Genomic DNA, 24,571 nt, shown 5'->3' on the forward strand with positions numbered 1-24,571 from the left:
GCCAGTGCTCATTGATCCCCAGGATATTGAGGCCAAGTTGGACAGGACTTGGAGTAACCCATGGATGGGGGACCCTTCAAGGACCCTCCCATCCCAAACCATAATTCCAGGATTCCATAAATCCATAATTCCAGGATTTCCTTCCTTAGCTGGTGGCTGGATAATTTTTCCTGCCACTACTTGGTGTCAGTGATGGGGGAATTACCTCAAACAGTGCCCACTGCAGTGACTTGATTCCTGTCATCACAACTCAGCTTTGCAGTTTTCCTGCAGCTTTGAACATTCCATGGCTAAAATTCCCTCATTCAGTTTGCTCTGGTCCAGCTGGTGAGGGGGGCTGGGGGGCTGAGGAGCTCCTGCTCAAGTGGGACAGTGCTGAACTGCTTTGAGAGAGTTTTGGGCTGCAGAATCATAGAAAAGAGGCTTTTTTGAAACAAAGAGTTTTTGTGAGTGGGTCTGTGGACATGGTGGGTGCCAGGGCTGTGGTAGTGCCAGGGCTCACCACTAGATCCATAGATCCAAACACATGAAGGAAACGAATTTTCTCGTGTTCAGGCTTGGTTGTTTATGAAATCTTATCAAAAGTACAGAGAGTTCAGCAACACTTGTAGCCACCAGCTGAAAGTGAGCAAAATGGAGAGAGATCCAGATAGCTACAAGATCTCTTAAAGCTAAACAATCCAATAGAGAATTAACACCTGTATTATTGATACTTTTGACCCAATAACCAAACTCCTGTGACCCCCCAGTGCAGCACTGACTGTCCAACCAGAAACTACAACCTGAAACCATGAAGAAGGAAGATGAACAACAAAAGAGACACCACCCAAAATCCTCCATCTTGTCTCATACCTATTATTATATCATAAAAACTTCAAATTTAAAACCCTTCACCATGTGAAATCACACACTTCTATTTAACTACACACCCATGACTTTAACTCCATCATTCAAATTTGGAAGCTTCTCCAAGGCCTCAGGCCAAAAGCAGAGTTCTTCAGGGGGTCAGTGACAGAAAGCACAGAAAGCTCAAAAAACCCATTTTTTTGGGATCCAACACATGGATGAGTATAATTAACTGGGATGGCAGGTGACCCCTGAGCAGAGGCTGGCTGTGCCAGGGAAGGTGCGTGGCACGGTGGCAGCGTGGTGACAGCACAGTGACTCTGGTCATTGCAGGCTCTACGAGGGGAAGGAGGTGGCCGAGTTCCAGCACTCCCTGCAGCGGTTCTTCCTCGCCCTCAACCAGCTGATGGAGTCCCCCTTGGAGGGTCCCACACTGCTCTCCCAGGTAGGGGTGGTGCTGGGAGGGCTCAGCTCTGGTGTGTGGTGGGAGGGAGGGTGTCCAGGCCAGGCACTGGCTGTCCCCATGCTGGGGTGACACTGTCCATCCTGTGTGCAGACCTCCCACGGTGTCAGAAGGATCTGCCACCCTGTGTGCTGTCCCCAGGGTCCCCCCTCGTGCACCCTGAGACCCCAAACCCCTCACTGCACTGGGGCTGTGGTGTGGAGTGGGGTCAGCAGCTCAGTGGCACTGGGCAGACGCTGTCCTGGCCACCCATGTGCTGAAATCTGCAGAGGAAAAATCTGAGGAGGGTTCCTGGGGATTGTCCCCATCCTGCATCTGGTCTGTCCTCATTCCCTGCATCCAGACTGGCACAGGGGGCTGAGGGAAGCAGAGCTGGTGCAGGCTGGATGGGTCTGGCATGGGGCTACACTCTGCATCCCCGGCCTCCCAGATGGAGGGAGGCTCCAGAGGGTGCTGGAGGGAGCCCTGTTGAAAGGCAGCTCTCTGGTGTCTCTGCAGGGAGCAGCCCTGAAATATCTGCCCTCCATCCTCGAGGACGTGTTTGGGATCTTTGACTCCTCTGCTCTGGGGTAGGGTCCCTGTGCCCCCACCATCCCCAGCCCCGTGTCATGCTCAGCACCTGCCACAGCCACCTCTGTCCCCTCGTCCAGCACAGAGCTGGGGGTGAGGGCAGGCAGAGGGGTCTGGAATCACCTCCTGATCCCCTTCCCAGTGCGAAAACAGGAGAGTTCTGCTCAGTCTTAGCAGTTGCCTGTGCTTGGGCGAGGGCTGAGCCTGGGAACTCAGCCCTAGCTGGGTTCATTTTGGGCATTCAGGCAGGGTTTGTCTGCTGGGTGCCTGTGGTGGGCACAGCTGCCCTGTGGGACCATCCTGCCCCATCGAGGAGCTCCCCCCACCCAGCAGCCCCATCCTGACCAGAACCTGGAGCTCCTGGTTTAACTCCTCTCCTGATGGCAGGGCTGTACTGCGGGACTTTGTGGGGAACCTGGTGCCCCAGCGCCTGCTGAAGCAGAAGCTGCAGTCCCTGACTCACATTGCCAGCAGCAAAGCCTTCCAGTCCCACGGTGAGAGGGCTCCTGGTGGCACTGCCCTTGCCGAGCTCACCCAGAGGCCATGGCACACGATGGGGATGAGTCCCTGAGCAGGGATTCTGCCTCATGCCCGGGGTGGCTCCACAGGTGGGGACAATTCTCTCATGCCTGTGCCCTCATGTCCCCCCCAGAGTGCCGGGAGCTGGTGTTGCACGTGGCCCTGCCCATCCTGCAGGAGCTGATCCAGGCAGGTGAGGAGGAGGAGGCCTGCATCGAGCTGCTCAGCAGCGTCCTGGAAGTGCTGTACCAGGCCCAGAAGGTAAATCAGGAATCAACAGGGCAGTGACCTGAACAAACCCCTCTGAGTGAGGTTAAGCACCCATTCCTGTCCAGGATATGTTTGGAGTTCACTGCAGTCAGCCAGGGGACTGTGGGTGTCACAATCCCAGCAGAAACATGCCCAGGGTGGAGCAAAAACCTCATGCTTTCCACCTCAGTGAGTTTCTGGTGGGTTGCCCAACATCCACAGGGGTGGGGAAGGGGCTTCCAGGCCTCTGATGACACTGACCTGGGGGTGGTGGGGATGTCACCAGCTCTGCAGAGCTGGGAGAAAGGTGAAGGCAAGGAGGAAGAAAGTGAGGGAAGGGAGGAAGGTGAGGGCAGAGAGGAAGACTGGTCGGCTATTGCCAGTCAGCCCCCAGGCAGTATCACACTCCAAAATGAAGTGTGATGGCCCCAAATATGAGGCAGAGACATGGAGGGCACCCACCCACCCATGGGTGGTGGCCTGTCTGCGGTGGGCTGGGGGCATTCCTGGGGGTCTCAGCCCTGTTTGTGGTGATTGCAGAGTGCAGAGAATCTGCGAGCGCGGCACAAGGACCGTGGGGATGTGGAACTGGTGAGTGTCCCTGCAGCAACACAATATTTTGGGAATGCACAGGGCTCTATGCTCTGGTTTTCCAGGAGCTGTTCCTGCCCTTCTTGGCTGCTCTGAGGTTCTTTTCGGGGACCCTTTGGAGGTTCAGGTGTCACACCTGCAGTGCAGTGACTCGTGCTGTAGGAGTTGAGTTGGACACTGTGTCCTGGCACGGTGAGGTGGTTCTTTAATCCTCACAGCACCAGGAAGGCCAGGAATGGAATGGAAAGCTCAGAAATTGTGGTGAAATGTCTCGTGTTGGGCTTAACTCTTAAACCTGAAATAGCCTTTATGGAGGGCATGGTGGGAAGCTCTTGGGGGAGGGTTCTGCTCTTGCTTCAACCTCTTGAAAGTTGAATCCACCTTTGCCTGCCCAGTGCCAGTGCAGCCATCCCCATCGTCCTTGTCTGTCCCCATTGTCCCTAGCCAGGTGGCCACTTTTCCAGGGAGGTGTACAGAGCTGTACAAGATCCCAAATCCTATATTTATGCTGGAGCACATTGCCTTGCTGTGACTCCAGCTCTGGGTCAGGCTCCATTCCCATCTCACCACCCCAATGCCACCAGCCCTCAAATGAGCCACACCATGGGGGGACGTGCCCTGCCAAGTCCCTGACACCTCCTACCTTGCAGGCACAGGTGAAGAAGCACATCCAGGTGATCCTGGAGCAGCTGCTCCACACAGTCAATCGCAGGGTGATCGTCCTGGACCGGGAGAACCCGCTGAGGGTGAGTCCCACTGTGCCACTTCCCTTTGGGCCACACAGAGAGGCACGAGGTGTCCCGACTTTGGGGGTCTGGCTGTGTGTGTCTGGCTCTGCTCCTCGCTGGCCCTGCTGCCAGGACCCAGCAGGATGGGGATGGATGCCAGGGATGTGCCCAGGGGAAAGCAGGAGCTGTGCTGGGAGCAGGGCTGGAGCAGGGGGGAGTGGACAGAGGTGCAGGAAAAGCTGTTTTGGGATCAATTAAGGGTTTGGGCTGCATTTTCTGGGAAACAAGCAACTGAACCGTCGCGATTTTACATGCCAAGAACGTGTGTGAGGAGCACGGTGGAGGCGAAGGGAGGCGATCAGAGCTCCGCATGGAGCAGCAATGGGAGGGGATAGAACCAGGGCCAGCTCGGGCTCGGGATCTTCTCTGGGGACGTGCTGGCAAACCCAGGAGCTGCACTGCGTCTCAGGGTGGGCGATGAGCTGTGTTGGAGTGCGTCGTGGAAGCTCGGAGCGGGGAATTGCCGCGCTGTGCCGTGCCACGCTGTGTGCCGTGCCCGGGGAGCTGCGGGCAGCCGGAGCGGCAGCTCTGCCGCCGGGGCCGTGCCGCGATCTCAGCGCCGGGCTGTGATTCAGCCGTGACTCAGGCAGGAGATGCATGCGGGGTCGCACTGGGCTCCATCCTGCTTTTCGTCCTCTTTCCCAGGCTCTGTGACTCAGGGTCTGGGGCAGCGATGGAGGCGAGGGGAGGATGAGGATGATGCAGTGCAGCCCGTGGCAGCACTCCCATCCCAGGGAGGGATCCTTGGCTGCGCCGCGCTCCTGCTGCTCGCCTGTGGCTCCACAGGTGCTCCCAGCACTGCCCATGGTTCCCGTGCTGCTGCCGCAGCCCCTGCCCTCAGTCGAGGGTCCCAGACCCTCCGCCCTGGCTGCACCAGCAGCTCCAGCTGCTGGGAAGGGGTGAGAGGACCAAAAATACGCGTGCCCGCACCAGGACAGCGTCCCTCCATCCATCCCCTTGTTCTGGGCAAGAAGGGAGTTGTGTCCCCGGGCCACTTTCCTGCTGCAGTCCCCGAGTGTCCCTGGCACACGGGATGGAGTTTAACTTTTGTGCAGCTTCTGCTTTGGGGTGCTGCGGTGTGGACACCAACTGGAGAGCTGCAGCCAAACCTGCCCACCCTCCATTCCCCTCTGTGGCTGCAGCAGCCGCCCGTGGCCGAGAGTGGCCAGAGCTTTTGGAGGAGGCTGGACGATGTCCCCCTTCCTGAGGTCGGTGGCCCTGCTGGAAGAGCTGTGGCACTCCTCAGGGTGTGCTCAGACACCCTCTGCTGTCGAGTTTCCCCTCTCGTGGCAGCCCCACAGAGGCTGGGATATTTGAGCTCCTCGTTCCTGTCTCCCTACCATGAGCCACTGCATCTTCCCCCATCCCATCCTGCCCAGCCCACCCTTCCAGCCGGGGGTTTTGGGGACAGGTCTCCTCTCTCCATGCCAGAGTCTCATAGAGACCATTTTCCATTGTCTCTGACCAGTGGAAATCCTCGGTGTTCCCAGTTAACCTGCAGGAAGCAATGGGAGGGATGGGTGAGCAGCCCCCGCTGTGGGATAGGCAGTGATTGGAGCCTGGGAACCCCGAACAGAGGGAAATCCAGGGAAACAGCCGCTGCCCCCTCTTCATTCTCATCCTCCTCCAGAACAGAAGCGCACAGGCGGGAGAGGATGTAACAAAAATAGCGTCTCCGTGGAATTTATTGAATTCTCCTTAAATACAGCCGCTGCTCCCCTCGCCGTTTCCACACCCGAGCTCCCCGCGTTCAACGGAATGGTTAAAAATAGAAAAGCTGGTGCTACCCAAACCCTACCGTGGGAGGGAGGGAGGGAGGAGAGGTGGGCAGGGGGTCAGTGCTGGGACGGTGCCCAGGGCTCACCGGGCACCGCGCTCACAGGAACCAGAAGCATTTGCGCCGGGATTTCTTCACGTCCAGCTTTGCCGGCAGCCTGGACACGGGCGACAGCTCCTGCCTGGGCGGTGAGGTGGTCCCCGCCGCCCCCAGCGCCACCCCCGCCGCCCCCAGCGCCGTCGGGGGGGAGCTCGGCCCCGTGTCGCCCTCGATGTGGCTCAGCACCCGCTGGAAGCGACCTTCCTGCTGTCGGAAATCGTGCTCCACGCTGCGGCACGCGGGGCGAGGGAACCGTGTCAGGGGGCAGCATGGCATCCCCTTGTCGCAGCCCCCCGTCTGCCACAGCCCCTGGTACCCCAAACACAGCCCTCAGGGAGCTCAGTGTCCCCAAACACAGCCCCGTGTCCCCAACACAGCCCCCGGGGAGCTCAGATTCCCAAACAAGCCTCCAGGGAGTTCCTCCACTCAGGGCAGTCCCCCACAGCTAAGCCCTGCTGCACTCCCAAGGTGGCACAGGGACATGGCCAGACTTCCTGGGGTCACTGCACACCCCTGTGAGGGGACATCCTGCTGTGTGTCCCTTCAGACAGGCCCTGGCCACTCCCGTGGGCTGTGAGGGGGGGCCGGCGCTGGATCCCTCCCAAACAGCCACCCCATCCCACCGGAGCATCCCAGCCTCCCTTCTGCCAGAGGGACAGACCCAGTGTCAGCCTGACCTCGTGGCCCGGGGTCTTTTGGGGTGGATCCTTCTCAGCTGCCTCCCCTGCCCCATCCTTTTGCTCCATCCTCTGTATCCAGCCCACTGGCAATGCCATGGCTTTGTGTGTGGACACTGGCTTGGATGGGGACCAGTGCTGAGGTGGGGGGCCGAGCTGGGGGTCTGTGAGACTCCTGTGAGCAATGAGCCCCCTGGAGAGGGGTTGTGTGTCCCAGGGGCCATGGCTGAGCACAGCTGCAGCATCGGGAAGCAGCGAGAGCATGCAAGGCTCTGTTGCTGCCCATCACACGGCTGGAATTAGGGTAGGTGAGGGGGTCTGTGCCCCCCACCACAGCTCTCAGTTTTCCTGCCTATGCTGGAGCTCTCAATGTCCCCACAGGTCCAGGTCCCCGCAGCTGTTGCTGTCCCCTCCAGCCCTTGCTGTGCTCACAGTGTCCCTGCAGCCCCCGGTGTCCCCGCAGCCTCTGGTGTCCCCGCAGCACCCTGTGGTGCGGGCTGGCTGCTGGCAGCCGCGTGCTGCGATGTTCCCTCACACGGAAAACACGTCAATCTCCTCACACCAGCCATGTCCCATCGGATCAGCGAGGTGCCACCGAGTGTGCCCAGGAACGCGCACGTGGCGCGGCCACCTCGCACACGGGGAGAGCCCCAGGAGCCCCCCGGCAAGCTGACACCTCCTGTCACCTCCCCTCGTGAGGACAAGGAGTGTCCCAGCCATTTCTAGAAAAAAGAGTGAGGGGTGCAGGGTGTAATAGAGGGGGCAGTGCAGGGAGGGACCTCAGCTACCCCGAAGTGACACAGGGAGGGGTTGGCTCCGCTGTGGGGACAGGGGCAGGCAGGTCTGATCCCCTCCCTGGGCCATCCCTGGTCGGGTGCTGTCCCTGCTCCCTCTCTCTGTGTCCCCCCAGAGCCTCTCCTCATCCCATGGATAACAGTGAAACTCACAGCGAGTCCCCAGCAGGAGCCTGGCCATTCTGGGGAGCCACCTCCCCCAGATGTGACATCTGTGCCGCTGCCATGCTGCGTGGAGACAGGCTCGTCAGGCCTAATTAGCCTGAAGTCCCCCAGGAGCTACAGGGAGAGTGTGGAGCAAGTGTGTGTGTGGGAGCAGGAGTGCCGAGGCAGCACAGGGACACGAGGGGACCCCAGCCGGGCACCCCCAGCCCGAGGTGCCCTAAGGAGAGGGCACAGTGCTCACAGGGCAGTGGCACATGTGTGCCATAGTGATCAGGCACCACAGAACATGGCTTGAGACCAGCTCACCATGTCCTACACATCCCAGTGCTAACAGCATCAGCCTAATTAACAGCAAAACGGGAACACACCTGGCCAGCCACCTGCACTGCAGAGAGACAGAAGGACACCCAGGGGTGCCTGGAAGGGCAGACAGCTTTAGCAAAACTGCAACTCTCCCAATTCCCAAAGATGTCCCAAAGACAATGCTGGGAGGGCATGAGATGCCTTTTCCCACACACTAAATGGGATCTGAGGAAACAGTGCAGCAGAGGAAGGGGCTTCCACACCCTGGCCCAAAGCCAACGCTGGGAAGCAGAACCCGGGCCCTGTGTTCCCAGACTATAGCGAGGGGCAGGAACCCATCTGCAGCATCTGTGTGGAGCTGGCACAGGGACAACAGGATGCAGCCTGGATTTGGAGTGAGCCCACGCACCAGCCGCTAGCGAGGCTTCCCCGATAGATTGCTGTTACAGGAGATAAATGCTCTGCCATTGTGCCAGAGCAGCCTCCTTCCAGATGCTGCTCCTCCATGGAGATCACCCTGGCTGATCCTGGGAGCAGGAGCTGCTCCCCGTAGGGAGGAAGGGACAGATCCAGCCCAAGTGACAGCCCAGACACCCAAGGGTGGTCTGTGTGTGATGCCCCCCAACATGGAGACAGGAGATGCAGGCTTGACTGTCACCCTCCCTCCTGCCTCACAGCCAGAGGAGAAGTCTGGGAGTGCCGGGAAGCAGAACCCGTGGGATGCTCGGAGCCAGGGCTGGCCCTCACCTGTAGATGATGCAGGCACAGTCCCGGCAGGTCCCGCAGTTGGCGATGTCCTGCCCGGTCCGGTACGAGTGTCGCCTGTGACAGAGATGTGCTGTGAGCTTGGAGACCCAGCCTGTGTCCTCTGCTGCCCCTGCTCCCTCGTGTGCCTCTGGGCTCCCACCCCAGCAGCCAGGACTCTTCTCACTGGATCCCAGCTCCTTTTCCCCCTGGGACTCAGACCCCTTCTCCTCCTGAATCCCAGTTCCTCTTCCTCTTTAGGATCCATCTCCTCTCCTCCCTGGATCCCACCCCCTTTCCTTTCTGGCATCCCAGCCCCTCTCCTCTCATGTGATCCCAATTAATACCAAGCCAGGTGTTTCTCAGCTTCACAGATTTCCTGATGGGAGCAAAGCAGTGCTGGGCACAGTGGCATCTCCAAACCCTTCCCGCTGTGTCCTCCCATCCCAATCCTCATCCCAAGGGTCCCCACGGCTGCAGCCCCAGGTCACACATGTCCCCATGCCTGGTGCTAAGGAGGGAGCACAAGGCACATGGCAGGGCCCTGGCACGGCAGTGCCCTGGCAGATGGGCACCAGGAGATGCTCCAGACTAATCTCCAGCCTACGCCAGACTCAGAATTTCTCTTTTTGATGCTTTTGTACCAGAGCATCCTTCTCCTCCTCCAGGAAGGTACACAGGACTTGGATTAAGCTGATTCCTGCCTGAGCTCAGCTCATGCTGCTGCATCCTCCTTCCTCCCCACAGAAGGGGTCTTCACCCCATATGTCTCTACTGCTGGTGCCAGACCCCAACCCTGATCCCAAGGGCTGCACTGGGGTCCTCCTGCACCCCCGCACTGCTGGCAGGTGCTCCCTGCTGGTCTCTGCTCATTCTGCTCTGTCTAAAAGGAGCCCTGTGAATGCCGTTGGTCCCTTTGGGACCCCTTCTCCATTGCCCCTTCAGGGCTGTGGATTTTGGGGGCACAGCTGAAAGAACATGTCCCACATACACGTCACATTTCCCCATTGAAATTGTCCTCCTGTTACTCGACCTTGACCAGGGTTGTTCTCAGCCCTCAGAAACTGGGTCTGTTAATGCACCAAATTACACATTGCAATGGGGATTTATTCTGCCAGCACCTGAATTAGATCGTGAGGCCCTCTCTCTCTCTCTATATATATATGTGTGTGTATGTTACGTATATATGTGTGTGCCTCTGGCGTTGTACAACAGCCCCCCTCTGCTGGGAGAGCTCATTCTGGGATAGTCTTTCATGTTTTATATATATACATTTTTGTGGAATGTTGCTGGTGGTTGGTGCCAGGATGTCTCAGGGCTGCTCTGGTGCTCAGTGGGCACCTGGGATCTGACCTGTGGCAAACAAGGCTGTGCTGTTCTGCAGCATAAGGACACCAGGATAATGTTTTATGTGATTTTCTATCCTTGGATTTCCTATTTCTGGGCATCTTGTTTGCTTGTTTGACTGTAACAGTAAATGGAATTGAGGTCTTAATTAAGGTATCCCAGACCCCTGAGGGGTCTCTCCCCACTGACAGTGCTCCAGGGGTGGCACAGGGGCAATGTTCCCTGGGCTTCACCCACAGCTAAAACCATCTGATTTAATGGATAGATCATGGCAATCTTGGGCATCAGGAACAAGCCCCAGAGATTTTACAGGAGGTTGCCAGGACTGGCACCTCTTGGGGGTTTGTTGGTTGCCCTCGTGTGAGATGAGTTTGGAGCATTTCAGCTTCAGACCACTGTGGGCTGACCTAGAACACCTTGCTCTGTTTGGCAAATCTGCTTGGGAGGCCAAGGAATGCTGGCCTGGGAACAGCCTGCCCCACGGAGCAGGTCCTGGGCAGAGCAGGATGGGGGTGCTGGGCACCTCCCTGGGATGCAGTCACACCCATCACAAGGGCATCAGCCACTGGATTTGTGCCAAAGGTACCTCCATGGATGGGGCAGGGATGGGTGGCCTGCTGTTGGGATGTGACATTCTAGATCCCTGCTCCCAGTGACCAATGGACAAATCAGCTGCACCAGAGCTGGGCAGGGGCCCAGCACCCCCTCATCCCCCTGCACCCATCCCTGGGCACGGGGAAGGCACTGTGGGCATGTGAGGCCTCTCACCAAGACATGGAGCCACGTGCACATGGACAGCAACTCTGAGTTTCTCAGAGGGAAACACCTTCAGGAGGCAGCAGCAGCCAAATCTCTGTCAGAGTCCCCCATCCTACATCCCCAGCTCCCGGGGACATTGTCCCCACAGCCCCTCACTCTGTCCCCTCCTACTCACCCATCCCGCTGCGCCTCCTTCTTCTCCAGGTCCTGGATGACGTCCAGCAGCACCCGGATGGTTTGTTGGCTGGTCTCCAGCACCCCTTCCAGGGACTGCAGCTGGGAATGCAGGTCCCCCTGCTCCCCGGGCCCCCGGGGGCCCTCTCCCTGAGATGTCCGGGCGTCCTCGTCCCTCGCTGGTGGTCCCACCGGCCCCTTGGCCACCACCACCAGCTGCAGAAGGTCCTGGACGTGGTGCAGCTTGTCCGGCTGTTCAGCAGCGAGGCAGGGCTGTCCGTGCCGGGGGGTCTCCCCTGCCCACCCGGCCGCTTGTGTCCCCACGCTGGGGCCCTGTGAGGCTGTGGACAGCGGCTCCCTGGGCCCCTCGGGTCCTGCCCAGCCATGCCCGGGCTCGGCGGCGCGGAGCCGGCTGCAGGTGCCGAGAGCAGCTGGTGTTTTGTCCGGCGTGGCGGCGGCCGAGCTGTGCCAGCCCGGCGCTGGTGGGATGGGGGCTGGCGAGGCGCAGCAGGGCCCCCCCCAGAGCGCGGCGCAGAGCTGGTGCTGGGGTGCCGGGGGGTCCCGCGGGGGGTTGCCCTGAGGTGGCTGGCGGAGGCCGTGGGTGTCCGTGGCGGGGACGGGCTGCCGGCGGTGCGGCGAGGGCTGGCACGGTGGAGCCGAGCGGCCGCAGGGCAAGCTCCGCTCCGAGTCGCTCCGGCCGAGCCCCCGCTGCTCGGCGAGTGGCCGGGGCTGGCCGCAGGGCACGGAGGCCGGGCGTGGGGTGACCCCGTGGCTGCCCTGGGGGTTCCCGCGGAGCTGGGCACAGGCTGGGGGTGGCGGGCAGGGCTCGGGGGTGCAGCTTTGCACCGGAGGGGCGCAGCGGGCAGCGGGGCACCCGGCCGTGCCCTGGTAAGGAGGAGGGGGGTCCCTGGGTGGTGGCGGTGGTGGTGTGCGGCGCACCTTGGCTTGCTGGGCGAGGACCGCGGCGTGGTCATGGGTGGGGAGGTTGCCGGGGACCCGCGGGGGCACGGCCGCTCCCGGGCACCGGGCGCTCGCCACGGCGGGCAGTACCGCATCCTCCGCCACATCGCAGACGCTCTTGCTGCGGGGCTGGGGGGCCGGGAAGGGCTTCTGGAGGCTGGGGGAGGTCTGGATGGCGGTGCTCATGCACGCCTTCCTGGGCATGGGCAGCGTCAGCGAGCCTGGCTGTGCCTGGGGCCAGCTGCGCCGCGAGGCACGGAGAGCCGCCGGCTCAGGGGGGTCCCTGGGGGGCGGCGAGGCACGTGGGGTGTTGTGGCCGGGACCGGCCGCGGGCCCGGGCTGGGTGGGGCTGTCCGCCCGCCCCGCGCCGGCCTCCACCAGGTCCTTGAAGCGGACCTGCTGCGTGCGGTTGCGCCGGCGCTTGAGGCGGCTCTCGATGTCGGGCGAGTCGCGGTTGAGCAGCACCGAGCGCACCGTCATGGCTTTCTCCTGGCTGCCCTCGCCGGCGGGGGCCGGGCCGGGCACGGGCTCACGGCTGACCATGGCTCAGGGCCGCGGGGCCGGGGTGCTGCGGGGGGCCGAGCGCCGGCGGCCGGAGCCCTGGGCTGCAGCCGTCCCCGGAGCTGCTGGGGCGGCGGGCAGCCTTCATCCCGCGCCGCCACGGACAGGGGATGCTGGGCGGGAGGTGGGCGAGGGGCCGCCGGGCATGCTGCCCGCCGCCCGGCCCTACAGCCCCCGGCTCGCCGCCCCGACAGCCCTGCCCGGTACCGCGGCTCCCCGCCGGCGCCCGCAGCCCATCGTCCCGCCGCGGCCGCCCGGGCTCAAAGCCGCCCGCTGCGGGCCGCCCGGTGCCGGCCGTGCCCGCCCATGGCTCCCGGACCTGCGGGGACAAAGAGAGGTGCGTCAGACCCGGCCACGCCACCGCGGCCCCCCGAGGACACAAGTGTCCCCGTGGAACTGCCGGCCTCTCCCGCCTCGGCTCCCTCCCAGCTCCACCATCACCAAACGCGAAGAGACAGGCTTTGATCTGCGGCGCTGCCTCCTCAGCACAAAGGGAGAAAGGAAAAGAAAGCCCTTTAGCATAAACACGTTCCGAGTTCACAGCTCAAATCAAGCAGAAGCAGCTGTTAAAAATAGCTCTGCCTCGCCGGGGCTGGTGCCTCGTGTGCGGGGCGCGGGCAGCGGGAGGGCAGGGCAAGAGCCAGGGCAAGGGGATCCCGTGAGGGACAGACGGACACGGGGCACCGCCCGCACGTGGGACACCCGCCGCTCACGGGCACCAGCTCTGCCCGGGGGATGGACAAGGCGTGGGGCACCCATCCAACACGGGACATGGCATGGGGTCCATCCTGCCCGAGGGACACAGGGGACCCGTCACGAGTGAGGCATGGCCAGATGGGCACGGGGTCACAGATGTCATGTGTGGTTGTGGCCGGGCTGGGCACCTGAGGTGCTGGTTGGGCTGCAGGCATGGGGGACCAGCTCTGTGAGTGGTGGCGAGACAGTGGCTTGGGGACACGGAGCCACTTCAGACACATGAGAACCGGCAGGAGGGAGAACCTTCAGTAAGGCCGGGGGAATGCCATTGACACCAGCAGCGCTTCACAGGAGGCACAGGGGCAGGAGCCGGGGTCACAGGGGGGATTGCACCTAGCTGTATCTCCATCCCTGCCATCATCCTGGTCCCTGCCATTATCCCCGACCCTGCCATCGTTCCTGCACAGCTCTGCAGGGCTCCTCCTCCCCATACCTGCAAGGCGAACCACTCCGCAGCCCTGTCCCGGACGTACTCCCAGCTCCCACCCCCGTGCCCACCTGGCTCTGCCCCGGCCCATCGCGCTGCCCGGGCACCAGCAGCACGGGGCACACCGGGAGTCCTGCTGGGATGTCCCGGGGTGCAGGGGAGGCCGTCGGCTCGTTTTGGGACGCAGCCAAAGACAGAGATTCCAGCCGCAGCGAGCAGTGGTTCAGCTTTGTCGCACCACACCACGTCCCGTGTCCCACATCCCCCAGCCCGGTGCTCCCGCAGTGCCCCCGCACGCCGAGCCGGGAGCCTCGCTGGCTCCGCAGCCCCCCTGCCCTCACTGCGGACGGACACACGGCTCAGACACCCCCGGCCCCCTCCCTGTCTTGCCTTGTTTTTGCTGGCACGAAGCGCTGACTCAGCACAGCAGCCCGGAGTCCCCAGTGCCGGCACAGCCAAACTTCCAAGCGCTGCGTGCCGGTGCCCCGTGCCTGCCCACGCCGGCACTCAGCGGAGCAGAGAGCTCTCACAGACCTCCCTGCGCCCACCCTGGCCCCGCACGCCCCGGCGTCTCCGCACACCCTGCTCCGTGTTCGTCGGGATGCTGCTCCACGCTCCGGCCAGCCGCCCGGCGCTTCCCTTCCCGAGCTTGGAGCCGTGCCCAGACACCCGGAGATGTCTGCGAGGCAGGACGAGACGAGGGATGGGATGGGACTCCTCGTTAGTATGGACAGCAACAGGCGGAGGAGGGAGCTGGCTGGGGCTGGAGCCAGAGGCGCCCGTCCTCGCTTCCTGCATCACCACATCCCTCCTGGCCCGGGGCACGGGCACCCACGCTGGCCTGGGCTGAACCTGCCGGGATATCTGCGGCCGTGGGATGAGCCACCCCTGAGGTCCTCTGAGGTCACAGATGTGGGGTCACCTCTCTCCTTGTGCCAAAGCGATGGCCAGTGCCCAGAGCTTGGTGCCCCCGGCAGCATCCTCAGCTGTGACCGTGCCAGGGAGGGCAACACGCCGCGGGCAGAGGGATGCTGGCCACATCTCCGTGCTGGAGCACTCCAGAGGAGCCTGCGTGTGGCCAGCCCGCTCCGGAGGGGTCCTTAATGGGGGAGTGGGGCAGAGAGGGTGCTGGGATCGGCTCCAAGGGCCGGGCACGGGGCAGAAGCGCCGCTGGCACGGTCCAAGGGCAGGACCAGCCCTGGGATGCTGCGACAGGGCCCTAGCCAAGCCAAGGCTGGCGCAGCGTGGGACGAGGCCGTTCCCCTGCCGACGCAGCAAACGCGGCGCTGTCACTCAGCGGGGCCTCGCCGGAGCACCCTCGGCCTTCCCGAACCGCCGGGAGATCAGAGACGAGCCACAAGGACAAAGGGAAGCCTATAAATTATACATGGAGCAACTCCGTTTGGGAACAGTTCTGAGGATGTCAAACACCCACGCCAGGACCCTCCCACGCATCCCTGCGTTTTCTCTGTGCTGTGGTTGGATTTAGTGCCGTGCTCGGGCACTGTTTGCAGAACACTGGCATCTCCCAGCATGGACAATGTGTCCCGTTGTGGAATGGGATCAGGATGGTGCAACCTGGGTGCTGCCCTGTCTGATGGACTCTCCCTGGACTGTCCCTGAATCTGAGGAACTCAGTCTGCTGATGGCTCCAAAGGACATCTCTGATACACCTGGCATTCAGCTGCACCAGAACTTCCCAGCCACTCTTCAAACATTTACTGGGCAGTGGTGCTCAGTGCCTTAATCCTGGGGCTGATGCATCCCCTCCAAGGTCCTGAGCCCACCACAGCTCCTTCCAGGGTCTATTCCAACACAACCCCAGGGCTGTGGTCACTCTTCCCTCCAAGAGAGACCTGCACAACCTCCCGAGGCCAAAGCAGGAGCCCTGGTGCTCCACTCTGATGTGCCCTGCTGGACATTGGGCTCCTACTTGGAGTGATCATTGGACAGCGACCTCAGGAGAGCCCAGTGGGTGGGACAGGGAGCCACAGAGCCCTGGCATGGCAATCTAGGGGATGGAACCGTCCAGGGAATGGGTGTGGTGCTTGACAAATCCCCTCTGAAGGACAGCAGCGTGAACCAGCCACGCCAGCCAGCGTGGGGCTGTGGAGAACACGGCTCATCAAACCCATTTGCTGCCGGGCTTGATGAGGTTCCAAGTTTGGTCAGTGGAGGTAAAAGCCTCGGCGGAGCACACTCGGATTTCTGTGAGGCATTTGACATTTCAACGAAGAAAGCAGGATGATCCCAAAGCAAAGTGGCACACGTTAAGTGGATTAAAAGCAGCTAACCAGCACGTCTCTGCTCGTTACCATCCTGCACCCCTGACTGCAGAGGGAAACTGAGGAAAGGGGAGAAAAGGAAGAGCAAGGAAGGAAAAAGGTCAGTACAGAGGCAGGCAAGGGGCACAGGATGAGGCTTTGTGTGACAGCTCCAAGCTCCACTCACAGCAGCTGGAAATGCATGTTGGCAGGTCTGAGAAGCAACTTCCTTAAAAAGTGAAGCCAGCTGGCATAGGAACAGCTTGGAAAGGTTTTGCACAGTGGTGGACCCTCCATCTCAGCAATTTCTTAAGGTCTGAGTGTTTTTCTCCTCTGGTTCCTATGGAAATTCCAGGTACATGGATAAGGTGAGACAGCAGGTCACATCGGTGGCATACAGGTGAATGCAGGTGAGGCCACTGTGACCCAGTGGATGCCATGAGTTCTGCAGCAGTGGGTTCTGTTGGATGCTCCCACAGAGTGGGGAATGATCTTTCCTCCACTGAGTGACCCCGGGAGCTGAAGAAGCATCAGGAATCTCTTTTCATGGACACCCCTTAGAGAGCCCCAGCACTAGGTTTCTCTGGCCAGGGCAGATGGGTGGTGAATTTTGTGAGTAAGAGGCACTAAACCTGCCGGGTTCGCATCATGGAACACAACTCTGGTGGTGCAGGGCTGACCTCAGAGGTCACACTGCTTCACACTGCCCTGTGTGGAAAGTTACCTGCCAGCTTCAGCCCTTTCTCCACCTATCCTCTCCCTCACCCTTGCCAGTAATGCCGTGGAAGAGGGAAAAATGGAGCAGACACATAAATCTTTTCTTCAGGACACAGGAAGCCAGGAGATGAGATTTATAAGAGAGGAAGTCAGGTTCTCCTGGAACTGCAGAGGAGAGAAGTGAATGGCCCAGCTCTGCTCACAAGGTAGTGCCTTTGTGGGGCAACACGTCTGATTTTCCTGATTTCCAGAGGGGAGAGAGGTGCTGCTGGCAGTGGAGCAGGGCAGCACTGGAGGATGAGGCGCTGGAGGGGCAGGAACCAGGCACACATCACTCCTCAGCAGAGCCTAATCCCGCCTTGGCTCCGGGAGGACTCGACGCGTTTGTTCTCGGATCAGAGCATGTGTGGGACTCGAGGATGGAGGACTTGGAGCAGCTTCTCGGGCAGCTTGCACACCCGAAATCTGGTTCCTCGCTGAGGAAGCTCCACCACGAAGCCAGCTCATGCCCTGCCCTCATGCTTCTCTTGGAGGCTCTTCCAGAAGCCGGCTGATGGGAGCCTCACAGACCTTCTCATTTCCTGCAGGCGGTTAATCACGGCCCGTTTATATCCCACTGTACTCGTGCCAATGGAGCGCTTCCGCTCGAGCAGCTCTTCTCCCTCCTCGGTGCTCAGCCCTCGCAGTCCCCAGCAAGGAGACTCCCCTTCTCCAGCCACATTCCCAGCTCTCCCTGAGTCCAGCTCAGCTCCTGTCCCCAGGGCCAGCTCCCCATGTCCCTGATGGACCTCGCAGTGCCTGACCCTCTCCCTCTCAGCATTGCTCAAGGCTCTGCTCGAACACCACTGTGGCTCCCCCAGGATCCCTGGGCTGGCCCGGCCGAGGACACAGGCGCTGTCCCTGCCACCAGGGCCATGCCTGGGGTGCCTGTGCCCTGCAGTTCCCCCCAGCCCCGCATCGAGCATCGCCCAGGGGTTCTGGGAGTGGCACCAGCACGCCGGTCCCAGTGCGAGCGGCGGCTCACACGAGCCGAGGGATCCACACTCATCCCTATGTAGGTCACTGGCTGAAGTGCTCTGCGGGAACATTAGTCACTCTCCCAGCCACGGGGCCCAAGAGAAGGCTCTGGCACAGGGAGCCCCTGCCACCCACCTCCCCACGGCACCAGCACCCACGGCCACCCCGCGGGCTCCTCTCTGGGGCCACCGAGGCTCCTGGCTGGCGTGGCCACACGTGCCATCGCTTATGCCCATGGAAGGGATCCCATCGGCCAGGTAAGGAGGAGCGACATCCTCCCGGCACACCGAGGTCACCAGCCCCAGCTTCCATCGCTCCCCTCCGACTGCGGATGTGCCGGCGCTGCAGATGGAGGCTGCACACGGTCAGGAAGACGGGAGTACAAAGCCTCTGCACGAGCCTTCAGAAGCTGCAGAAACCAAATTATTCCTCTGTCTCCCGTGGATGCTAATACGGCTGTCATGGTGCCTCTGTTCCCTGTGCTACCTGCTGGCGTTCCCACCTCTCTGCCAGGCAGAGGAGCATCGGTATCGCTGTTTTAATGAGACATGAAGAGGTAGAGTGACCTGCCTCGGGGAGCACGGGCAGAGAGGGGCAGACAGCGCGTGAGGAGCAGGAGCAGCTCAGCAGGAGTTTGTTCCGTGTCCCAGGGCTTCCCTCAGCCACATCCGTGGAGGAGCAGGCGAACATTCCTGGAGCTGCTGCCGGCACTGTGGTTCAGTGCCACCCCCGGGGCTGCAGGAGACACCACCCTGGGAGGAAGAACACCCCGCACTGCTGCTTCCTTCCCAGTGAATGGGGTAGGGGCAATACCATCATCCTCCGAGCCCTGGAGATGCCCTGTGTGGCTACACGGACCTGGGAAGATGCTTGTGATGGAGATGCAGCCCAGAGAGCTCAGCTGGTGCCCAGCACTAAAATTCAGGGCTCTGCTGGCATCTCCAGCACGGGCTGATCCTGCAGCAGCGACAGGACAAGGGAAGTGGGACACGGCCCGGAGACTTCTGGCCACAGGAGACCCAGCTCATCTGCAGACCCCCGCAGCCCTGCACTCTCCAGGAAGGACGTTTCAGCTCTGAGAAGGAGTTGGGCACCCATCTGGAGCCCACCTGCCCCAGTGTGCAAAGCAGCTGCCTGGGCCAGGGCACCTTGGGCGACAAGGGCTCTGTGGGCTCCCTCACAGGCCAGAAATGGCATCAGAAAGCCACCAACTGTCCCCAGAGCACACTTCTGGAAAAAGCTGGAAAGGCTTCACCGCCCAGCAGTTCCTGCACCGCCCCAGCCGCCGCTGCACGCACCGGTCCAGGCTCGGGGGGCTCGGTCCCGGGTGCAGCAGGGACCCCCTGGGGCAGCCCCCGTCCCACCAGCTCCCACCGGCCACGGTGCCGGCAGCCAGCAGCACGGCCTCTGCAGCTGCAGCTCCCAGCACTGAGAACGTCCTTCCAGAATACAAATTCCTGCCTTTAAGTGCATTCCCGATGCCATCGAGCAGCCTGCCCCCCTTTATCTCCATGCGCTTTACACAACGCTGGCTACCAGGGGAATTTGGGAATTAGCAAGTGTCTTCCTGCCTCGTGCCTCAGTTTCCCCACCACCGAAGAGTCCAGACCATACAAAGCATGTCTGCAAACACGCGAGGCAGGCAGGCTCTGCCCACGGCACTGGTTAGACTGGAGTGGTGTTGTTAGCAGGAACAGGAATAGACCCACTGATTATCCGTGGCCTCTGGATGCCACCATGCTATTAAGTAATTACAATAATTATCATTTGTAAGGAAGACAACCTCAGTCCAAAGGAGCTTCTGCGACGAAATACGCCCAGCTCCTCCGAGCGTGCCGGAAGGACGAACGCTCCCTGCGGAGAGGGGACACAGGGAAGGGCCGGAGGTGCCATCCTCAGCCCGGCTCTGCCCGAGGGTCCCCCCGCTTCTCCCGGCCCCGCTCCTCGGGCAGCATCGCCGGGAGGGAGCGCAGCCGGCGGTCCCCGCGTCCCCTGCCGCCGCGGCTGTGCCGAGGGGCTCCTTCCCGTACCCCCGGGAGGGGCTGAGTGTGGAGATCGCTGCGAGCTGCTGCTGGCACTGAGCGCGCTGTGCCCCTCGGAGCGAGCAGCTGACACCGATGTCCCCGTATGTCCCCGTGCTGGCACAGCCGGGGCCCGGTGGTTACTCATACGTGTCCACCTCGTGCTCCCAAACACGAAACCAGCTCCGCGGAGATCTCGGCCCCTCTCCCGCATCGCTGCCGGCAGCCGCAGCTCCAGCGGGGTTTGTGTACGTTCCCGCGGGGAGGATCGGGACCGGAGCATCCCGAGAGGGACCGGAGCACCCCGGGAGGGACCGGCGCATCCCCATTTCGCGGGACTGCCTGGGGCTCGCTCCCGCCTCCCGGATCTCCGCCGGCGGACACAAGGCCTTGGGCGCGGAACGCGGCGCCAGGAGCTGCCGGGAGCAACGTGGGCTGAATCCCTCCAGCCTCGGCCGGCGTCACCGCGGCGCGCGGTACCGAAAGTGACATCCTTGGATGGATCTGCGTGTGCGTGTGTCACCCGGCACAGCCCCGGCTGACGGACGCGTTCCTGACGAGGGGGAGCGGAGATGAGCCCGCCTGGCTGCTCCCTAGAGCGGCTCCAAGCACGCAGCGACCCAGCGAGCGGCGGGGCCACGGGCCGGGGCGGACAGGGCGAGGCTGCGGCACCGCGGCACGACGTGGGGGTCTTCGGCCCCTCTAACGCTGCAGCTCCCACCATAGATGGATCTCTATAGGCTACACACCGTGTCACCGCTCCAGAACGGCTGTGTCCCCTAGAGACCCCCGCCACGGCAGCCGGCGGCCACCTCGGTGCGGGGTGCCCAGCGCAGGGGGCTCGGTGCACCCTCGGTGCGGGGTGCTCGGCGCACGGTGCCTGCCGTAGGATGCTCGGTGCGCGGTGCCACCGTCTCCGTGCCTCCAGCAGTTCCCCGGGCAGCTCCTGCTCGCCAGGAGCAAAGGAGAGGACAGGGAGGTGCCGCGACCCCCGGCGATCCGGGGACACTGAGGATCCCCCTCGCCAGCCCAGCTCGGCTCCTCGCCACGGCCCCGCCGGCCCCCGCGCATCCCACTGGCCAAGGGTACTCGCACCGCTCCCGCGCCCCCGGGGTCCCCGCACCGCCGCGCAGTCCCGGTTTGGGGCTCCCCGCACAATGTCGCCGCTCCCAGCCCCGGGGTTCCCACGCCCCGGCCGCGAGGCCACCCGGGGTCCCGGTACCGGCCGGCGCCTGAGGGCCGATACCCACAGCACCCGGTCCGGCCTCCGCCCTGCTCCCCGGCGGAGCCTCCTCCCCATCCCGCCCGGTACCTGGTGCTCGGCGGCGGCAGCGGCGCGGGTCCGGCAGCGGCGGGCGCGGGGCTCGGCGGGGCGGGGCGGCGCGCGCTCGCCGGTACCGGGGCGGAGCCGGCGGGGGCGGAGCGGGGCGGGGGGCGGAGCCCCGCGGTGGGGAGCGCGCCCGGGAGCCGAGCCCCGGAGCCCTGGAGGAGCCGCGGTCCCGGCACCGGGAGCGGTGCGTGGCTCCATGTCCCGGTCCCCCGCTGTGCCGGTGCTGCTGCGCGGGGCAGTGCTCGGCGGGGTGGCCGCGGGGCTGTGGCACCGCATGGATTCCCGAAGGAGCGGGAGCTGGTGGGGTTTGATCCGTTTGCTTTGCACAAGAGAATTCCGTGCAAACCCCTCGTAGCGAGGGCTGGCTGTGGGCGCGCGTTGCTTCTCCGTGGCAGCCCTCGGTGGGCTACGCCCCATGCCGAGGAGATGCCGGGGCTGCCCAGGGGCTGATGGTGAGAAGCTAGAGCCCCTGGCCACCAGCGGCAGTCACATCCCTTCCCGAATAGTCTGCTTTGGTCTGCATATAGTTGGTAAAGTGTGGCCTGGGGCTGCAATGAGGCTCCGGAATCCAGGAGGAATCTCTGGCAGTGCCCACCCTGCCCGAGCTGGAAGGTGCAGGGATGGGCAGTGGTGCCCGGAGTCCGGTGCTGCCCTCACAGGGCTCACGGCACGGCAGTCTCTGGGGATGGGTTGGCACTTGAAGCCATCCTCAAAGTTCTATCAGTGACACCGGGGCATGGCAGGGCCATCACTCCTCCTGAACGCGCCAGACGATGCTCTTACCCCAGAAACAGCTGCTCTTTCCCATAGTTTCCAGCCTCGGATGTGTCTCGGACAGCTTTCTGGGCAGCATCCTGCTCATGCACACTCCACTGGTGTTGATACAAAGCTGGGAGCCTCCTGGAGTGGAGCTGAGGACTCCATTTGCGACCCTTCACTGGAGGCACTCCAGAAGGGACCTGCTTGCCATTTTCAAAATGCCCTTACATCCACAGATGGCCTTAAATTATCTCAAAAATAACAGAGGTGCTTCAGCACCACTCTTTTATTATACCTGCATTCCCTGGCATCATGGTGGGATACACAGTCTGGGAACTGGACCTGAAGGGGCCAGAAGAAGAGGTCTGGGGATCAGAGAAGGTGGGGGTGAACAGACCCCAAGGCAGTTGGGGCTCTGGGTTACAAACTGACTGGAGGAACAAGGACAGTGTCCTTTTCCATGGTGCAGCTGCAGGAACCAGCAGGGCCTGACCAGCTCCTCTCCCCCAGAGCCACTACGTGGCCTGCATGGCCACCATCCTGAGCCAGATGGACAAGGACCACTACAGCACCTACATCCAGGCATTCCCCTCCCGGCCTGAGCTGATGGTGAGTGCTGCCCCACGGCAACACCGAGCCCTCTGGCACCAGCACCTCCCTCACAGCATCCCCCGGAGGGCACTGCAGTCCAGCCCAGCTCCTGATATCTCTCCCTCCCTTGCAGGACTTCCTCATGGAGACTTTTATCCTTTTCAAAGACCTGATTGGGAAGACAGTGTATCCCAGTGACTGGGTGGTGATGAACATGGTGCAGAACCGGTGAGGGCCTGGGGAGAGACCTGCAGGGGGATGCTGGGGTGGATGTGAGCACCTGGGAAGCCTCGGGACAGGTGGACACTGGAGCATGGCTCTGGATGTGCAGGACTGGTGTGCTGGACAGTGTGTGGGTGCACTGAAGTGGGCACAAAGGATCTCCCCCCTCTGTGTGATGATGGGCACACCAGGCTGGGCAGTGGGCATGCTGGTGCTGCCCTCACTCAGTGCTCACTCGCCCCAGGGAGTTCCTGCGTGCCATCAACCACTTTGCCACCACCTTAACCGAGATGTTCCTGAGCGACAGCGACTTCGAGCTGCAGGTGGGTGGGCTCTGCCTCAGTCTTGCTTCGGGCCAGGTGGGTCAGGAGAGGACCCAGCCTGGCACTCATCGCTGTGCTTCCACTGCAGCTTTGGAACAACTATTTCCACCTGGCCGTGGCTTTCCTCACCCAGGACTCCCTGCAGCTGGAGAACTTCTCCCCGGCCAAACGCAACAGTATCCTGGCCAAGTGAGTCCCTACCCCGCCCGACCTCGGGTCCCTGCCCCGGGCTGCCACCATGCCACGAGGTCAGGGATTTTTGGGATGAGCCAGCTGGGCTGTGCACACCCGGGGCTGCAGAGCGACGCTGACAGATCTCTGTCCCGACAGGTACGGGGACATGAGAGCCACGATCGGAGCATCCATCCGGGACATGTGGTACAGCCTCGGTGAGCCACGGTGTGCAGTGATGGGGGATTTTTGGGTACCAAAAAAATTTTGGGTCCATCAGCACTGTCTCCAGAGTGGGTGTGGGGAGCGGGGTTTTGCTGGTTTGGACATGGGTGTGGATCCGCCCCCACCCAGCTCTCCCTGTCTTCCTAGGCCAGCGCAAGATCGAGTTTATCCCGGGTATGGTGGGTCCCATCCTGGAGATGACGCTGGTGCCGGAGCTGGAGCTGCGCAAATCCACCATCCCCATCTTCTTCGACATGATGCTCTGCGAGCACCGGCTCACCGGGAGCTTCAGCCGGGTGAGAGCCAAGGCTGCTCCTGGAGGAGCAGGATGGGCTGGGATGTTGTGGGAACCACCCACAGCAGGGGAGTGGCACGGCCAGGGAGCAGGGACGGGACCCGTCCCTTTAGGATGGTCTCTGAGCTCAGCCCATCTTCATCCCCTCTCTGCAGTTTGAGGATGAGATCCTGCGCAGGCTGGACAGCGAGGTGGAGGGCGGCCGGGGGGACGAGCAGTACATGCAGCTTTTCAAGAGCATGTGAGTGTGCAGCGACATCCCTGCCACCTTCTCCCCAGGGCACGACCCTTTACTGTCACCCCTCCCGGCCATCCCACTCCTCCTCACTCTGTGCCTGGCTCGGAGTGTTCCACAGGGAAAAGGCGAGGAGGAAGGCTGATACCTGAGCACCATCGTGTGCTCCCTTCCCCTGCTTGCCCCAGGGGATGGTCCTGTCCCCGGTGACACCCCTGCCTTAGGAATTACCCTTGTGCTGCCCCAGGAATTACCCTATGCCTTAAGTGAGACCCCTGTCTCAGGTGATGCCATTGCCCCGGGTGTTATCTGTGCCCCAGGAATTACTCCTGTCTCAGGTGATGCCACTGCCCCGGGTGTTATCTGTGCCCCAGGAATTACTCCCGCCCTGGGTGATGCCCCTGCTCTGCCCAGGCTTTGTCCCTGCCCTTTGGTGCTGAGCAGGGCAGTGGTGGGAGCACTGCAGAGCTGGCTGTGCAGTGGGACTCGTGGCCCCCTCTCTTCCCCAGCCTGCTGAGCTGCTGCCAGAGCCACCCGGAGCTGGCCAAGCCTGGAGAGGACTTTGTGAGGCTGATGAGTGAACTCCTGGAGCGGCTCCTGGACTACCGGGCTGTCATGAATGATGAGAACAAGACCTACAGCATGAGCTGCACTGTCAACCTCCTGGTGAGCACTTGTGCCCTGCTCCAGCTCCCTGGGGCTGGTAGGGCTCATCCTCAGCTCCCTGGGGCAACTAGGGCTTGTTCCCATGCTTCCTCAGGTCCCCAGGGTGCCCCTGGCACAGCAGAGAGGGGGTGCACATGGAGCCAGAGCTGTCATCTCTTGGGAGTCA

The 24,571-nt window shown here is 62.2% G+C and overlaps 2 protein-coding genes across 3 annotated transcripts in view; one reads left to right on the top strand and one right to left on the bottom strand.

Annotated features, from left to right (window-relative positions):
* LOC106853112 (dedicator of cytokinesis protein 2-like) overlaps positions 1–24,571 on the top strand; it is a 45,197-nt gene that overhangs the window by 13,890 nt on the left and 6,736 nt on the right. The window contains exons 23-36 of the mRNA XM_014876159.2: positions 1,180–1,291; positions 1,808–1,878; positions 2,267–2,373; positions 2,532–2,659; positions 3,188–3,238; positions 3,889–3,984; positions 22,188–22,286; positions 22,402–22,496; positions 22,735–22,813; positions 22,902–23,002; positions 23,144–23,202; positions 23,357–23,505; positions 23,660–23,745; positions 24,249–24,405. Of these exons, the coding sequence (XP_014731645.2) occupies positions 1,180–1,291; positions 1,808–1,878; positions 2,267–2,373; positions 2,532–2,659; positions 3,188–3,238; positions 3,889–3,984; positions 22,188–22,286; positions 22,402–22,496; positions 22,735–22,813; positions 22,902–23,002; positions 23,144–23,202; positions 23,357–23,505; positions 23,660–23,745; positions 24,249–24,405 (1,390 nt within the window). The remainder of the gene's footprint in view (positions 1–1,179; positions 1,292–1,807; positions 1,879–2,266; positions 2,374–2,531; positions 2,660–3,187; positions 3,239–3,888; positions 3,985–22,187; positions 22,287–22,401; positions 22,497–22,734; positions 22,814–22,901; positions 23,003–23,143; positions 23,203–23,356; positions 23,506–23,659; positions 23,746–24,248; positions 24,406–24,571) is intronic.
* LOC148223839 (uncharacterized) lies at positions 5,685–12,368 on the bottom strand. Of its 2 annotated transcripts, XM_088162942.1 has the most exons (4): positions 11,322–12,368; positions 10,867–11,231; positions 8,589–8,663; positions 5,685–6,131 (listed from the first exon to the last, which is right to left on the bottom strand). In XM_088162942.1, exons 1-4 carry the CDS (start codon positions 12,366–12,368, stop codon positions 5,903–5,905), a joined length of 1,716 nt encoding a protein of 571 aa, XP_088019068.1. In that variant the 3' UTR covers positions 5,685–5,902. The 2 variants fall into 2 exon arrangements, with proteins under 2 accessions (XP_088019068.1, XP_088019067.1); XM_088162941.1 differs by having other exon boundaries at positions 10,867–12,368.

This window comes from Sturnus vulgaris, chromosome 4 (genome assembly GCF_052056855.1).
Source record: "Sturnus vulgaris isolate bStuVul1 chromosome 4, bStuVul1.hap1, whole genome shotgun sequence".
Taxonomy (NCBI): Eukaryota; Metazoa; Chordata; class Aves; order Passeriformes; family Sturnidae; genus Sturnus; species Sturnus vulgaris.

Excerpts from the sequence above, each read along its gene's own strand:
- LOC148223839 (XM_088162941.1), bottom strand. The coding sequence starts at position 12,368 with ATGGTCAGCCGTGAGCCCGTGCCCGGCCCGGCCCCCGCCGGCGAGGGC. Across the intron at positions 8,664-10,866 it reads AAGGAGGCGCAGCGGGATGG|GCGACACTCGTACCGGACCG; the intron begins GTGAGTAGGAGG and ends TCTCTGTCACAG. Across the intron at positions 6,132-8,588 it reads TGTGCCTGCATCATCTACAG|CGTGGAGCACGATTTCCGAC; the intron begins GTGAGGGCCAGC and ends CGCGTGCCGCAG.